This window comes from Doryrhamphus excisus, linkage group LG4, assembly GCF_037039965.1.
Source record: "Doryrhamphus excisus strain RoL-2023G ecotype Guam linkage group LG4, RoL_Dexc_Guam_v1.1, whole genome shotgun sequence".
Classification (NCBI taxonomy): Eukaryota; Metazoa; Chordata; class Actinopteri; order Syngnathiformes; family Syngnathidae; genus Doryrhamphus; species Doryrhamphus excisus.
The window spans coordinates 7,434,431-7,452,088 of record NC_136360.1 but is presented as its reverse complement, the minus strand read 5'-3'; the positions used below and the strand labels follow the sequence as shown (position 1 = coordinate 7,452,088).

General features: G+C 42.6%; 1 protein-coding gene across 1 annotated transcript in view; it reads right to left on the bottom strand.

Moving 5' to 3' along the window:
• fgf22 (fibroblast growth factor 22) overlaps positions 1-13,605 on the bottom strand; it is a 34,980-nt gene extending 21,375 nt beyond the window's left edge. Inside the window, exons 1-2 of the mRNA XM_058073346.2 lie at positions 13,215-13,605; positions 12,688-13,094 (exon numbers count right to left, since the gene is read on the bottom strand). Of these exons, the coding sequence (XP_057929329.2) occupies positions 12,688-13,045 (358 nt within the window). The 5' untranslated portion in view covers positions 13,046-13,094; positions 13,215-13,605. The remainder of the gene's footprint in view (positions 1-12,687; positions 13,095-13,214) is intronic.
• Between the last annotated feature and the right edge of the window lie 4,053 nt (positions 13,606-17,658).

Here is a 17,658-nt window from a genome sequence, read left to right as displayed (position 1 = left end):
CAGAACTGTCTCTTGCTCCACTGGCCAAATGGTGGCCTTGACCCCAATATGATCCACTATCCAGGCGTGGAGGGGGTAGGTGGGGGAGAGACATAGTTGCGATTCATCGGAAAGCACTGACCGACACAAAGCTTTGGATAGTTACACTATCCAAAACAAACCAGTACCACAAATTCTCAGTTTTTGACACTGTTAGGGGAGAATTTGGATCAGTGTGTAACAGTACTTGAAATTCACCAAACCTGATATCTTCTTATCGGAAGCTGTTTTGCTGAATGTTTATTATGTAAGACATATATACATATATGCATACTACCCACAAGAAGTTAGGGATATTTAAGATACATTTCAGGATGAACCTAAAATGTACTACTGTATAAACTACTGTGTAAACTGTACTACTGGTGGAATACATTCTGGTTGCCTAGATATCCACATAAATTAAGAAATGATTCATTGTATTGTTATTATAATTTGTTTATAAATTCAGGAAAAGTAAGCAAATTTGAAAAAAAATCACAAAAACAGATGGATTAACACCAAAATGTAAAATGTATTAGCTTAGCTATTTTTTTATTAAAAATCCAGAAAGAAAAATCTAATCAAAAATGTGATTGATTTGAAAAAATCTTCCCTGACAGATTATGAGCATTATTATTTTTCTACAGTCAATATTCTTTATTACGTTTGCATTACCGGGTTTACCGAAGAAATGAAGTGTCTGGAGAGTGTCTATTAGATGCACGGTCAGAGACAAGACTCATCAGGGCTGAGCCTTCAGAAAGAGTGCAGCATTTAGTGCTACACCTTCCATCCATTTTCTTCTCCAGCGATCTCAAAGGGAAACCCGACTTTCTGATCTCCAGCCACCTCTTCCAGCGCCATCATGCCTTGATAATACCCATTACATCTCACCAGGGTGGCATCCGGACTAGATGCTAGAGCCACCTCAAGTGGATCCTCTCAATGTGCAGGAGCAGTAGCTCACTTCTGAGCTCTTCCTGTATGACTGAGCTCCTCACCCTATCTCTTAGGATGAGTCCAACCACTCTACGGGGCAAACTCTTGCTCTTACTCTTTTGATCACTACCCAAAGCTCATTTGTGAGTGGTGGAAACGTAGAACAACGGCTAAATCACGGCTAAATTGCTGTCCTCTCTTCACCTTCACCATCCAGTACAGTGACCGCATGACTGCAGATACTTCACTGGCTTGCCTGTCGACCTCAACCAGATACAGAGATACTGCCCTAAAGACAGACAAACCCTCCCATGCCTTATTTGTTTTGGGTCTCTTGTCACCCAGTTTGGTTGAGAGAGAGGAGGATAACAACCACGTGTGCGCAATCAATGTATCGTGGCTGGAGAAAATATCAATGCTATGTTTTTATTTATTTAATTGATTTATTGATTTTCTTTGCAGGCCGAGTTACTGTTCACAGCTTCCATGCAATGTTCAAGAGACATGGAAAAGCTTCCAGCACTTTGAGGAATTTAGGCCAAAACTCATTAACGCGCTGCTGAGAAGGTGTGGTGGTGGACGTGTCCGCATTTGTGTCTTCATATTCTGCTTCCTCTACAGAAGGTAAGGAAACACCTTTGATGCTAAAGAGTGTCTCTTCCCTCCTAGATACAAAAAACACCCACCTTCACTCACATCTGCACTCACGTGCATTACAATGGAGTGTGAGCTACAGTCTGGCTCATATTAGCCATATTAGAGAGGAAGCACAAATCTTCTTTTTCAGTTTAGGGTCCACTTCATGCTGATGCAATGGCACAAGTATAAACACAGGCGCATGCATTACAAATGTACACACCTTCAAAGAGCACCAAAGCAATGCCAAATTCACATCCCTGCTGCTTGGGAAGCAGAGAAGATAGAAAACAGGTCCTTGTGGATGTGTGATCATATGAGGACACAAATGTTTTTTAAACCACACGCATTTGCATTCATTATCGTCAAAGATGACTCATTCCTATAACCTCAGTTTTTCATTCTACAAAGAGCTACAATATTCATTTGTTGAAACATCAATCTGCTCCATTCCAGCAATTTGTAAGTCCTTATGGTCATCATTTTACTATATGAGACATCTATGATTTGCCATTTATTGTTTACTATCTTGACTAATAGGAGATGGAGAGTTTAACACACATTGTCAGCTCAACACAATTGAGCTGCTTTAGAAAAAAGTAATGAAAAAAATTTGAAAGGCATGCCTTTGACTTCCACTTATTCCAAGGAAGAAGCCAGTATAAAGTTTCATGCAGAAGTTGTGGTTATTTATAAGTTGTGGTTAATTTTTAATGAACAAATATTCAAGAATAAAAAAATAAGATGTCTTTCCATCACTTTTTTTTGTCTCTCCTATGAGGTTAAGCTTTTTTAGCCGATGATGATGATGATGCCATCTAGCGACTTCTAGGACAGCAAATACCTCCTTTTCTTACTGAGGATTTGGCAACAGTGGTTATGATGCTACGTCATTTATTGGGCATAGCTAAACATGGTGGGGTCCGCAATCAAAAAGTTGCTAACTGCACAACAAACTAACAAGAAGATGCATGTGTTCTACAGTGCAACACCATTTATTGTGCAATAGTGAAACCTGGAGGGTATTATTTCAGTGCTTAAAAAGTGTAAGGATATTTAATTTTGCCATTCATTATCGTACAGCTTCAAAATTTAATTAGTGTTGGTCTTCGCTACATCGCGGTTCGAACATAGCTCTCTTTTTTCACGTTTTTTCTCTCAGTAATTAAGAGTTAATCGTTTTTTTGTGGTTGACTTATTAGTAAAAACGTATATAGACAAGTTATAGGTAGTATAATGATCACTAGTTTCAGTTTCAGGCTTGTGTATAAAAAAAAAAACACCAGTCCTAAAAACGTATAACTACAACACTTTATGATGCAGTTGGTCCATCTTGTGCTTTCTGGTGTGTGGTTACAGACGAGTGTAATCAAGTAAATGTGCTAAATATCCCTTTCACACATTCTCCTGAGGTGTTCATGATTTGTCCAATTTCAACTCTATTGCCATTGTAAAGTCGATTTTTTTATGGCATGATTGCCTGACAGCGAGTCAATATTTGGCCTTCATGTTGTGCTTGCTCTATTTGTGTGTGTGAGTGTGTGTGTGTGTGTGTAAGTGGGTTATTTCACAGAAGACAGAGTGTTTAAAGTCTATTGGGACTTTATGGAGCTTCTTTGTGCACCTGTGATAATAATCGGAAAAAAGATCAACCTGCACGTCACGCGTAAGACCGGAGGAAACGCCTGATTTTACTGACTTATTACTTCCTGCATGACCAAATCAAACAAGGCATTGGAGGTTTTGTCTGTCTTTAGGGCAACAGGTGCATGACATTCCTCTGTAGTGCCAGGCTGACATTTAAAGCTATAAAGTGCAGTAAGGATGCCAAGTCCATCCAGCAGGGGTGCTTTAGTCCTGGGCCAGTGGTTAAAAGCTTTCCGACACACGTCTGGCTCAGTTCAAGAAGAGTCAAAACAAAGCCATTAATGCGATCATAGCAGGGGGCATAAATCTGTTTATGGATATCTACAGTACATTGTGAAAAAAAAGGCATTTTTGAAAGAAACAATAAACAGAGCAGCTTAGTTCAGATGATTGATTGTGGTAACGGCAAATCACAAGAATGAAGCGATATTAATGTGACAAATAGTCAAACATGCTAACAGCCACCAATGATCATCACATATCCATTTTGTATACCGCTTATCCCCATTAGAATCGCCGGACTATGCTGGAGCCTATCCCAGCTGACTTTGGGAAAGATACAGGGACTGGACTGGTGGCCAGCCAATCACAAGGCACATATAGACAAACAACCATTCACACTCACATTCATACCTATGGACAATTTAGAGTCGCCAATTAACCTAGCATGTTTTTGGAATGTGGGAGGAAGCTGGAGTGCCCAGAGAACATGCAAACTCCACACAGAGATCTCCTGACTGTGTGGCCAACATGGCCACCCACTTGTCCTTGTGAAAGAAAATCAAATTCAGCTTCCTTATTTTACACAATTGTTTTTTGGTTGTGCAATACATAATAATAATAACGCTTAATCAAGTGTGGCAAGGAAATGAAGTTAATTGTGTCTTAAAGCAATTTAGACAAATGGAGTGCACTACTTAGCTGCAACCAGTCTCAGCAACCACAACAAGGACACTGTGCATTTCCATTGAGGTCCTGGGGTGCTCAATGGCATCCAAAGTGCGCTGGCCACACCCTGTTGGCACGGCTCAGGTGTGGTGCAGGGCAGGTGCACCACGGCTGCGCATGGTCTTTACTGCTGCTGAATACTGTTCCCCAGTCTGGTGTCACAGTCCTCATGTAAAAAAAAGCTTGACACTGCCCTTCGCACAGTCTCTGGATGCCTACAAGCCACATCAACCCACCAAATACATGCCCTAACTGGAATCGCCCCAACCGAGGTCAGACAAGAAGGAGTTGTGCTTGCTCTTGCTTGGAAGGTACAGACGAGTGAACCTCACCTCCTCCACAAGACCTTCACGGAGAGATCGCAGAGCAAGCACCTCAAATCCTGGTGCCCATTTGCCCCGCATGTTCAGTAATTGGTCAACAGATCTTAATGGATCAAGACAAGATGGCGGGAACAGTAGGGAGCAGCAGGACCTTCCAGGCTCCACTGTTACATTGAGGACCCCACAGAAGTCCCTGGTGAGCACCTACACTGACAGCAGTGGACAACCCTCAACTGCGCCTGAGGATGGGTGCGGAACGTTTCGGAGTCCCCCTACGGACCACGTCTGAACAAGGTGCCCCAAACAAATAGCATTAGTACATATACATTCATATAAAATATATTCATATTGTTTAATAAATCACATTTGATTCAAGCCCACTAAGTCCGGATGTCAAGTACTGAAAAACCAGTCAGGACTCTGGTCAAGATCTTTGACAGCTCCCCGAGGGTCTCACCTGCCATACAACTAGCCAAGAGCAACCTAACCACCTGGCTCACAGTGATGGACACATCTGGTCTCCCAGGATAATTCAAAGCCTGGACCTACCAGCATGGAGTCCTGCCAAGAACACTCTGGCTGCTATTATTCCACAAAGTCCCAATAATAATGGTAGAGGCTCTCAAGAGTCCATCACCCAGTTTCTCAGGAAATGGCTGGGGCTCCCTCAGTCCTTGAACAGAATCGCCCTGTACGGCCATTCCACCAAACTGTACCTTCCTTTCAGTTTAAACAGATGAGTTTCAAGTCTCTGCAGATGCCAAACCAGAAAGCAGAACCATCTCAAATCAAGTTCCAACTTGCACACCTGGGGCCTGGTAGACCTGGAGCACATCTTAAAAGTGCCAGGGGAGTGCAAGTATTGTTGGGACCATGGCTGAGTGTTAAGAGATCTGGAGGACTCCATTGGCACATCGATCTGGCATAGCAAAACCTAGGAACCCAACTTCTTTTCAGGGGGATAATGATTAGTAGAAAATGTATGTCATTTTGTAACTCTTGTTTGTGAATTCTGTTAAAACAATATTTAGCCCTCACCAAAAACATTTCACATTTGATGGCAAATTGGGTTATTTTTGTTGAAGCATGTTTGCCATGTTGATGTAGGGAGTTGCAATCAGAAAAATACTATTTGTTCTTTGAAAATTGTATGATTAATGGTGGCTTGTTTTTACAAGGGCGTCTAATCCTCCTAAATCAATAAGGGAGGAACTTTTGGACTCTTTTGGCTAGTTTAGTCATGGGGAATGATGCAAATCGAAACTCATATATTTTTCTTCTCCTCTGGCTTGAGGAATATTAGAATCTTTTTATTTATTCGACAAAGCGTTGATCTGATTTGTACCAGCCTGTCAGAATATCAGTTCAATTGCTTCAAAGTCCAAGTGTCCTGTTGGCAGCCCTTGTGAAGTCGTCTCCTTTGTGAAGACCTTCACACCCACAGGATGTCACGATAAAAGAATCGGCTGCCGGAGCCAAAGTCAGACTCTATAAACCCGCTGATGAACCCAGTAAATCCCGCAGAGGAGCCGGACTGCCAAAGGTTGTTAGCTACTAATTGCTACATTTCGAGAGTCCATTCACAATACTGCGCCCTGGCAGCAGAAAGCAGGGATACTTGGTTAATTAAACCGACACCAACACTCTTGTCCCAACAGTGTTCCCAGGACTTAGTGTTCTGGGAGCTTCTTGTATTAGGTGGTCAATAATGTTCTGTACCTTACAAGCAAAGGTCATCATTTATGCCGTTGGGATGATTGATTTTATGGAATTCGGAATATCCACCAATCCCCTCTCACCCTGTAAATAATGCCTAATGAGCAACTGGAAAAGCTCCAGCACTTTAATTTCCACCTCAATACCGCGCAGAGCAGCCCCCCTGCCCTTCGTCTTGCTTCATTAACATGCGGATTCTGTTGATGCCGAATACCGAAATGCGCTTCCATAGACCAGGTGCTTCCCTCTTATGCCCCCGTGATTCCGTCACGCGTTCCTGTCTGAGCTCTGTCCGACTTACTGCTGTGTGGAGAAGTGGATATGACTGCTCTCTACTGTTGATACAACAGCGTTTTGAACTCAAAATGGATAACAACAAGCAGTCAGTGTGATTGTCTGCAGTGTTCATTGGCAACCTGTGTTCTGGCATGTACTGTATATCCTTTTTGGAGGTAATGATTACTAGATATGTGTTCATTTATTTGGGGTTATATGACATTATTGTGTTAATGACTGTATTTTCAAGACACATGACAATTTTTTACATGACTGTAAATGACATTTGTGGCGTCGCCACAAAAAATGCTTTGGAAGACATGCTAGCATACAGGTATCCTCAAAGTTGTATAATCATTAGACAAATGGTCCATTACTTGTGGCCAAATAGTTGTGTAGTCGTGCCTGTGCCCCTGCAAAAAGGGTATCATCAAACCTACTTAAACTTTACAGACATGTCTTTGCCAGTCTCTTAAATGTATCGAATTCAGTGGTGATTTGGTTAAACAGGCAAAGGTTACAGTGGGTGTTATTGCAGGGCCCACTGAGCATGGTGAGAAATTCCAAGTCAATCAGATTTACAGGGTTTAACAACATAGAAGTTGTTAGAAAAATAATAGCACATGCAACACAGTCCAGGTTTGTGTTTTGACAAATTTTCACTTTTTAGTGTGCTATGGTTCAGGAGCAGAAGCTTACACAAAATTAGGACAACCCATGATTTTTCACATGACTCCATGTAGCATGATGACTATTGTTTATTCATATTTTATTTAATATACACATCTACTGTGATACACAATTTTTCATCTTCAGAGATGTGAACAGTCACTGTTATGTTGTTTCCACAACACTCAGTTGCATGAAATGGTAGTGTAGTTGTTCACATAGCAGACTTAAATACAGCTTGTGTCAGATATAAATATCCACTCAGTGTGATCATCCTACTGACCCTGCAGATTGACTAGCAGGCAGTCCAGGGTGTAGTCTGGATTTCACCCCTAAGTCAGCCAGGATAGACTCCAGCTCCCTTGCTGTGACCCTGGAAAGGGTCAGCACTGACACTTACTGCACACTCATCCTGGCGTAAAGTGCTTGGCTGGAAGTCGTGAGCATCTAAAACAAGTTTGACTAATTTCCACAACATATTTCATCGGGGTGGAAGATTCCCCCGACACTCCACTCCACCCACCCCCCCTGCTCTCACACACTGGGCGCCATCCAACTCAAGCACGCTCGTGAACTCAGAAAACCCGAGAGAAATTCAGTAAACACAACACACGCCCCGGTTAGAAGAGTTTTTTGGCGGATCTGGTCCGACTTGTGCGTTGAGGTGACCTTATTTTTTCACTGTACCAATTCAAAGTCCTTTAATTGCATGCGCTTTTCCGATTGTTTTATTGCTTCTCAGCTTTATAATTTCCTAATACCATAAATGTGAAGTGGTTTTTGGCTGTGGCCTTGCAGATGTTGACCCAGGACAGCAAATGATGCCTACTTGCCTCTGGAACTTTTGTAAACAGTTGTGTGTTTGTGGTGTGTTTCCCCCCTTTAAAAGTAATAATAAAAAAGAAAAACATATCAAGGCCCCTCCCCTACTCAGTAAGCAACTTTTTACCGAGCAAGTCTCAAGCGGTGGAACTAAATTTTGTGAACATAATAGTGTTCATAATCTTTACTATTATGTGTGTGGAATTGGCATTTTTTCCCCCCTGCTTCTTCTCCGAGGACTCCGGCTTCCTCCCACATTCCAAAAACATGCTAGGTTAATTGGTGACTCCAAATTGTTCATAGGTATGAATGTGAGTGTGAATGGTTGTTTGTCTATATGTGCCCTGTGATTGGCTGGCGACCAGTCCAGGGTGTACCCCGCCTCTCGCCCAAAGACAGCTAGGATAGGCACCCCCGCGACTGTTGTGAGGATAAGTGGTACAAAATGAATGAATGAATGCTTCCCCACAGTTGAACGATAGAATTTACTTTTCAAATGAAAAATGCAAAAAGTTGTCTTTCGTAAAGCCCAAATCGCAACTGGACATACGATTTTTTGGCTGTGTGATTTTGTCGTTCCCCCAAACTCTGCTCAGACTGGATCAGTTAAAGTAGAACAGCTAGATGAGGCATTTGTCGCTGCTGGTGACTTAACCCAGTCAACGCCTCCATTGGGGATCTAGCAGCACAGTCATGAAGGCATGCACTGGGAAATTGATCCCCATAATGAAGTACTGCATTATGAGACAGGTTAGTTTTACCCTACTGATGATGCGTTGTTGCAATAGTAACACTAATTACGTATGACACATACAGGAGTCCAATGTACAAAAAAATTGACACCTTACCCAAACCGGACATCAGCAAAACGTACGAAAACGTGTACAGAGGTTGGTGGTACGGACAACTTACGAAGTGTTTGTCTGACCCGTGGATGGGTGGAGTTTCTGACTCTGCAGCCAGTCTATGGCTCAAAAATCATCATGTCACATGAACGCCCATGAATGCATTTCTTGCGGGTTTTTTTGCGCGGAGTTTGGCCACAGGAGCCCTTACAACCTTGACTTAATATCATATCTTCAAATAAACATTGTGTGGTTGTTGTACAACACACAAAACACAAGATGTCCTGGCTGGTCCACTGATAATAGAGACCATGAAAAGCAGTGACAATGTGAGACAAGCCGGTGTACCATCCAAAACGTTTCGTTAGTTCAAGGTCCAATTACTACAAATATCATCATCGGGCTAGGTTAGCTTAGCACCGTGGACGCAGAAACCCGAAGCCTTTAATGTTTGTGTGTGCTTGAGTGCATGTTTGTGTGCATATGCGCATGTGTGCACAGGTAAAGCAGGAACGTCCCACTGCGAGTACTTTGAAGATGTAAGTGATACACGTTTGGACCTCCCTGGTTCCGATGAGGCATCTGAAAAAGGCGCATCAATCTCATCCTGACAGCTCATTCGTCATAATCAGTAACCCAAGACACTTCCTTGTTTTTTTTTTCCATTCTTTTCGATGTCTTCTGTCAATCCCGTCCCACTCCTTTCATCCAAAGCCACTTTCCCTCCCAGTGGCCTCTTCCCTCAGCTGCTCCATGCCACTGTTCCACCGGGATTGATACAATATTTTCCAGCCCTCAATTAACGTAGCACTTGTTGACTAATTCCAACTGTTTTTGCACCTGAGAGAGAGGGAGCCTGGAAAAATTGAGTGGGGTGGAGGTGAAGTCGTCAGGATGGACCGTACAGGGCAAAGCGAGAGGGGACGGAGAGAGAGGAATGATCAGCCCAACTTTTAAAGCAGCTGTTGTGCCTTTGTAGTCAGTTAGCTCTCGTCTGGTATCCGATTCACCCATGTGGTCATTAAATATGTACAACCTCCCACTCTAATCTATAGCCGCCGTATCAGTATCAAGAATTTCTGTGGGCCAAGAGGCTTTAAGTCTGATTGAAAGCCTAAACAAACGATATTGTGGCATTTATGCAGTGACCTCGAATGTTTTTAAATGCCGTTTTGGCTTGACTCGTATACGCCCAACGCTCCTTGTGAGAACCGTTCTTTCCACCAAAGGAAATGAGAGGATGGTGGCTAAAGTACACAAGGAACGTAAAGGGGGAGTGAAATCGACACCACCTGAAGTATGAGTGACTTGAGCTATGCTGGAAACGCTTATAGGTACAGTGGCGATTTTATCGTAATTAATTAGGTAGGCTATTCGCCATCCATCATAAATACTGGCAACATATAGTAGATTAACATGATTGCTTGACTAAATAAATCCAACTAGACATTCAGAAAAAGCAATGACTTTGTGGTATGTACTGCTACACACTGGTGTCAATGTGTGTCAGTGATGATATGATATCATTATGTTATCAATGAGACAATAACCACCACAGGGAGTCCCAAAAGTAAAAAACAAGAAACAACAAGGAATTATCCCAAAACTGTGATATGTGAGTCTTACTATTATGTCTTATTATCTCTTTTTATATCTACTGTATTAGGTCATACGAGTGTAAAGGTAACTAAAATTGTTTAAAAATCATATTCATAAGGTCATAAACCAGTTTTCTATACTCTAGCTACAACAATATTCCATTTATTCCTAAGGGTCCATTTATAAACTAAAGGTTGAGAGTGTTGTTCCCCTGGACAGGCCCAGGAATAAAAGGTCATATACATACTGAAGTAAGTAGTATAACATGAATAAAATAAGTCTTTTATAGTCTTCAAAGAAAAACAGCAGTGACGAGTGGTGGATCTGTTGGGACACTGCCCTGAACGAAGTAACTAGCTCTCTAATGCTACACTAATTTGTAATAATAGTGCTTTAATCATCTTAAATCATGCTTAAATCAATATCAATATGCTTAAATCATAGTAAAACAGTAGCTTACTTTCAATTAATTTCAGTGAAAATGTATCACCTACATGTTAGCATTGTTATTTAACAATGTTATAATAAAAGTTCAGTTATAGTTTCCTGCCTCCATGTATTGTTTTTGGCTTCATTATCAGGTAACAAATGCAATTGACCTGCTCATACTTGTTGTTTGCCCTTTGCTGCTGCACATAAATGTATCCATTGTGTGAGTAATAAAAGATGAAAAAGATTAATTATTATCTTATCTTGTCTTATTAACCACAGTGGCATAAAATTAACTTGCAGTCCGGGGGCGATGGGGTCGTGCTGGAAGTTGTTTTATTCTAATTGCATAATCATTTATGAGATTCAGTAAAACTAAAGACAAATGTGTTTCTTATTTAGTACTGAAACTTGCGAAAATGCAATTAAAAAATGCAAATAAAAAACGCAAATAAAAGTTTATCACACTTACTCAGGTACTGTTTGGAAAATATTCTGTAAATCCAACATTATAATCCTCAATAATACTGTAATATAGTACGAGTAAGGAGATTATTATTATTATTTATTCAAGAGGAGACTGAGGGCAGCAATGAAATAGGGCCAGCAGCAAAGTGGAGAGTGTGCTAACATTTTTCACATTTCAAACTCTGTATTGTGAAATGTTAAACTGACAGATGTGGTTGACCAAATACCAGGTACTAGAAATAGCCAATGGAAAAGTGTCTATAGCAAGTAGAAGTAAGTACAGTAAGTACCATGCATATTTATTAAAAATGAATTGGTGACTGAGTGAAAATTCAACATCACATATCCCAATTCAACACCACATAGTAGCGTCAATTTTACTTTGTAACAGGATTGGATAGTTGTGAAAATCTTCCATGTGCCTCGTTTGGAGAGGTTAGCAAATGTCACTCAACACATAGGAACAGTGGCAACAGCACCGTGAATGACTTTAACAAAACAGCTGCTCCTTCCCCATCAACCTCGGTAGCCATGTGGAAAAACTCTGACTCACCCACTCATGTAAACAAAAAAAAAAACGCTATTAACAAATACATAAATATTACAGTCAGAGTCATTACAGTGGGCCCGCCTGTCAGTCAGGGAGTGACGGACATGGAGGCGAGGTCAGCTCATGAGTCAGCTCCTCTGACCTGGTCAAATGTCTGAAAGACATCCATTGATGGACACAATGAGGTGCGGCCGCTGCACTTCTCAGGTGTCATTGAACCGCATGCTCACTACAAACTGTCTGGCTCTAGCTGGGTCTCATGCATACAAGTTTGTGTAATCCTGAGACACAAAAAGTCGCATGTTTGTTTTTTGAGGACATTTACGCACATTAAAACAGATAATGAGGGTGCAAAGAGCAGTCAGAAAATACAAAGTCTATAGAAGGTGAGAATGTTACTGCTTAAAAAAACAATCTAGTAGTCTAAGACATTTGCACAGCATCAGTCAGACTTATTTCCTCATCAAAGACAACTTATGCATGACTTAACGTGTGTTCCCCTGTCCACCTGCTACTTACAATTGATGCACTTTCTTCACAGTTTGCACAAGTTTTTCCATGCCCGCCTTGCCAACTGATGCTCAATGTCTTTCCTCAAGAAAAAAAAAAGGCAGCTGTCCCCAGAGGCGCCCAAATCCACACTGGGTGTCTTACCTAGCAACGTGTGTCTCATACTCTAAACACAACACAAGAAGCTGCAGGGTATCCCTAAGAGCGGCTATAAAAGGTAGCAGATAAGAAAGTCCAACCATAAAAATAAAACGTCACAAGTCTGCTCATGACACTGACGGCTACTTACTGTCTGCGTAGTTTTTCCGCCGCGTGCCGTCCACCTTCCCTGTTTTGTCAATGCACAGGAAGAACTTGTTGGCCGAATAAAGCCGCCGCAGCCTCACATCGCCCTCGAGGTGGTTGTAACTGCGAGTGTGCCTCTCCAACGTCCATGAGCAATTCAAGCTGCCTGTCACCACCTGGAGGGGTTCGTGGCCTAACCCGGGAGGACAGGCCCCAGAGGCAGCACCGGCGGCCACCAGAAGTAAGACCAGGCATGCCCGGCAGAAGGAGGCCGCGTTGGTCAGCGGCGGGGGAGGTTGGCGTCGCCTGAGAGCAGGTTCAGGAGGATGGAGGTGAGTTTGGGATGGCGTCCATCTGCACATGGTGGGTCACACTCCCGAGGTGCACCTTATTGTGCAGGCTGTAGGCATGCTGATGATCAGGAGACGTCCCAGCGGAAGGATGGATGGAGAAGAAAGGAGAGGAGATGTCAAGGAAAAAGGGGAGCCACTCACAGAAGACCCACTGGATGGTGATGTTTGGGCTTCTTACTGCATCAAGCTTGTCAAAGTTCCTGCAGAGGTCATCTTCTTGCCTTTCACATATCTTCCGTGAATGAAAGTTGCTCTCTTGTCCGGTTTCCTCCTCGGAATGAAGTCCGCCTTCCCGTTCCAAAGATAAAAATCCTTGGGTTGAAGGATGATGCTTGTGCGTTTGTGTTTATATATGTGTGTAAATGTGTGTGTCTATGCACCTTGCGATGCTCCGCTGTATCCAGCTGGAGAGGAACAAGGTGCCTGTCTGAGCTGCTGACCCGTGGCTGGGAGGGAGTTGAATGAGGTTGATGACTGACTGACTGTGTGTGTCTGCATGTGTGCGTGTGTTAGTGTGTATTACCGAGAGAGAGAGAGAGGGAGGGAGGGAGCTGTGTGTGTGTGCATGTGTCAGAGTGAACGGCAGCCGGGCGAGTGTGTGTCAGCTCGCTCACACGGGGCAGTGAAGCAGCAAGCCGACGGCCTCACACTCTTCTGCTTTGTGTGCAGCCAGCCAGGCACTCTTCTTCTCAGTGGGAACACCGGTTGACTTGCCTTGTATTTTATTCTGGGCAGGGCTAGTCGCAGCATCCAAGAAGGTAGGGTGGTGGGGGTAGGATTGAAAGCACAGGAGTGGTAAGGGGGTGTGGAGGCGGGGCCTCCAATCTCATTCATAACCATTTTTTGGCCAAATGAGAAAGGCTGAGAAATTAGTAATTAGTTCTATAAGGCATTTATTTTAAGAGACCTATGAACACGTTCTATCCACGTTATACCAGTCGGATGTGTTCCGAAGATGCTTTAAATGGCCAAAATGGTCGTCAAAATGGAAACTTTTAATCAAAAGTTGGCATAACAAGCCCTGTTCCATTCATTCATTCATTCATTCATTTTCTGCCGCTTTTCCTCACGAGGGTCGCGGGGGTGCTGGAGCCTATCCCAGCTGTCTTTGGGCGAGAGGCGGGGTACACCCTGGACTGGTCACCAGCAGGGCACATATAGACAAACAACCATTCACACTCACATTCATACCTATGGACAATTTGGAGTCGCCAATTAACCTAGCATGTTTTTGGAATGTGGGAGGAAACCGGAGTACCCGGAGAAAACCCACGCATGCACGGGGAGAACATGCAAACTCCACACAGAGAAGGCCGAGGGTGGAATTGAACCCTGGTCTGCCCCGTTCCATGTTTCTGCAAAAGTAACACTGCATGTGTCAGGCTAATGGATGTCGCTAACTGTTATGTACAGAATCCAGAACTGGATGAACGGTATCTCCCAAAACTTACAGTAAGTAACTTGTACAGTAATATAGGTTTACTATGCACTGAAAGTGAATCAACACTGCCATTATTACCTAAAAAGCCAAGCTTGATGGTGGTTGTTGCATCATAGTCTGGGGCTGCATGAGTGCAGCACTCGGGAGCTGTGGTGCATTGACAAGAAACAGTCCAACATGTACTGTTACATTGTGAAGCAGAGCGTGATCCGCTCTCTGGCAGTTTTCCATCATGACAAGGAGTCCAAAACAATGACAAGTACCTTGCTGAACCTGAACCCAGTTCAGCACTTGTAGGACATAAAGCAAAATTAAGGTGGTGGAGCGTAAGGCTATCTAACGTCCACCAGCTCAGTGTTGCCATAATGGAGGAGTGGAAGAACTTTGGAACAGCTTTGGTGAATTATACGCCCAAGAAGATACTGGGAACTGGGAGAAAAATTGCAATACTTATAAGTAATAAGGGCATAGCATTACCTTGTACAAGATGTACTCACGTGGCCAATCATTAAATGTACGTATATGTAGGGACAACACTTGTTGCCCATGTAAATGTCTTACATATGTTTTTGGTCCACATGGCTACAGACACCTGGTATTACTTATCCTCCACCCTGCCCCATCCCCAATGCCCTGACCTCTACTGTCTCCCCATGTTGCGAAGGGCCAAACCGTTTAGTAGCACGCTCAAATCAACTCCATTACTGTCTGCAGAGACGCTTCCGAGACAACTTTTGACACCTTTGCACTCTATTTCATCTTCTGCGAATCAAATCTTTTGTTTTATGACCTGCTGCTTTCCCAGCCATCAAGGGGTCTCTAACTCGGAGCAGCTTGGTGTGTTGAGTGTCAGCGGAGTCAGTCCAGATGAAGCCTGAGAGACGTTCCGATCACCTGTGTTAATATTTCAGCGGAACGCTCAGCCCCTCTGATGTTTGGAGTTTTTGATTTGGTCAAACGGGGCGGAAATGAAGAACACCTTTTTTTTTGTGGCTTCACACAGTCCTGTCTGTTTTTCTTTTACAAGCTGTGTAATGAAACGGCTGGGACAAGGTATTCAAAGAGGGTCGTGTTTGCATGTAGAACTGCTTTTATTGACATTTGTTAGGGGCACAGAAACTACTTAACTGAACTATATGGAGCATATACACAAAATGCTGCGTAAGTAGATTGTGTTTTGTTTTGTTTTTTTGCAATTTTGCTGTGTTGTTCATCGTAATTACTAAACCCAGGCAAGGTGCTCCACTAGTCAGAGCCCTGGAAACTGAATTGTTCACTGTTTGATTCAGTTCAATTATATGTATCCAATGTTATCGCATCAAGAATTCAGAATTCGAAAAAACATGGACAGACAGGACAAAGCGCTATCTGATTTCTCTCACCTAATCAAGTCCCTGTCTGTGTTTTTGTGTTTCGGATACCCTTGTCTAACATTTAAAAAAAGCTAAAATACTACTTGAATTTATTTTTTTGAAACAATGAAGCAAGGTTCCAGACCTACTTTATAGGTCTCGGTTTTTTTCACCAATAATTCTAAAAATGAAGATCCAAGAACAGATTACAGCGAACCTTGGTTAACATCAATGTATTAAAAAAATATAATAGTAATCAGTTTCGGACACACAAAACATGTTTTTGTAGTTTTAAAATTACAGGCTTGCAACATTGTGTTTCCAACATTGCTCTCTCACTCTTTTGCAAGTTTTTCGACATGAATTAATTAACTAGGTGATGGTAGGTAAATTCCCCCTAAATAAATGGCTTCCCCCTTCCCCCAAATCAACATTTATTTTTTTTATCAAAGTGATGGCACTTGGTTAGTGGATAAATTTGCAGCTGTGATCACTAAGAAAAGCAGTAACGTGTGGCGTAACTGCATTAGTAAGCAAGGAACTACAGAGTCAACTGCCGATGATGTCATAATGACTTGAGTTTTTCAGTCAAAGCAAGTTACGCTAACAGAGATTCCACTGAATGCTGGACTTCTCAGAATCCACTGCGACTTTTGCTTTGTTTCTTCCACATCCCTAAATATCTAACCCCAGCATCAGTTGCCCCGGTACACTCATTACCTGCGGTGGAAAGCAAACCTCATCATACTACGGCAAACCGAAACATGGCCTCATTTAATCTCTCCAATGCCACTAGTCTTTAGTTTCTCAACAAGCAATTAACCTTTATGTGTGGAGTTGAAAGATGCTCACGTGAGGACTCTTAGTTAGTGATGCCAATTACCTCCCTTTTAAAAGGAGTCCTTTGAGCAGCACCTTGAGGCCAAACTCTAGTCTGGTGCTGGAAGTGACTTGGAGACCGCCATTCTCGGGAAAAGAGGTGACAGTCCCTTCTTACACCTACTCATGTTAAAACTACCCCCCCAACACACACATACACCCCTCTCACACCCGAGACATGTTGTCTGCCTTGTGTCTATTTAAGACGTCATAAAAATAAAACTATGAGAAAAAGACAAGTCGCCACCTCTTTTGGCAACCCTTCGAGCCAGTATGACAATATGTGGTTCTCCTCACGTTCCCGCCAGGCTCCTCATTAAAGCTGCTCTCATCACACATTGCTGTCATCTCTTTGTAAAAACAACAACACCAAAAAGAAAACCAGCCCTTTGCCTCTAATTAGACCCGGTTGTCAGTTAACAACCCCCGGCTTGCACTGTCTAACTTCCAGTTCTTTGCGTGACACAACATTAGGTACACCTGTACAATGTAGGAGCTGTATCACGTTTCAAAGATAACAATTCTCAATTGATTATTGTGGTTGTTGTTTGCGCGGCATCATACTAAAAGCTACAGACATGAACTCTATGCCTGTGAATTCCAATGGAGACACTACCTTTCTACAGCTAGTCTCCTAGTAGCTAATAGAGACAAATTGCAGACTCATCAGAATCCTGTGGCCTTACATTCCCAGTGGATTCGGGTTGTCGGTCATAAGATCTCAAAGCCCATTAGCCTCCTTTTGTTTCTTACTTTAGGTTAATAGGGGGACAGACCGTCATTTAGCTCAAATCAATGGCAAATAAGAAGAAATGTGATCATGTCTGCATCGCAGGCGAGCCAGTAGTCTCTTTTCTAAATGTAATGGAAGTAAAAGTTAAAGATCTTTTGATTTGCTCACACTATTATTAAGATAACATAAGACAACAATCGTTTGTTGTAGTTATCCC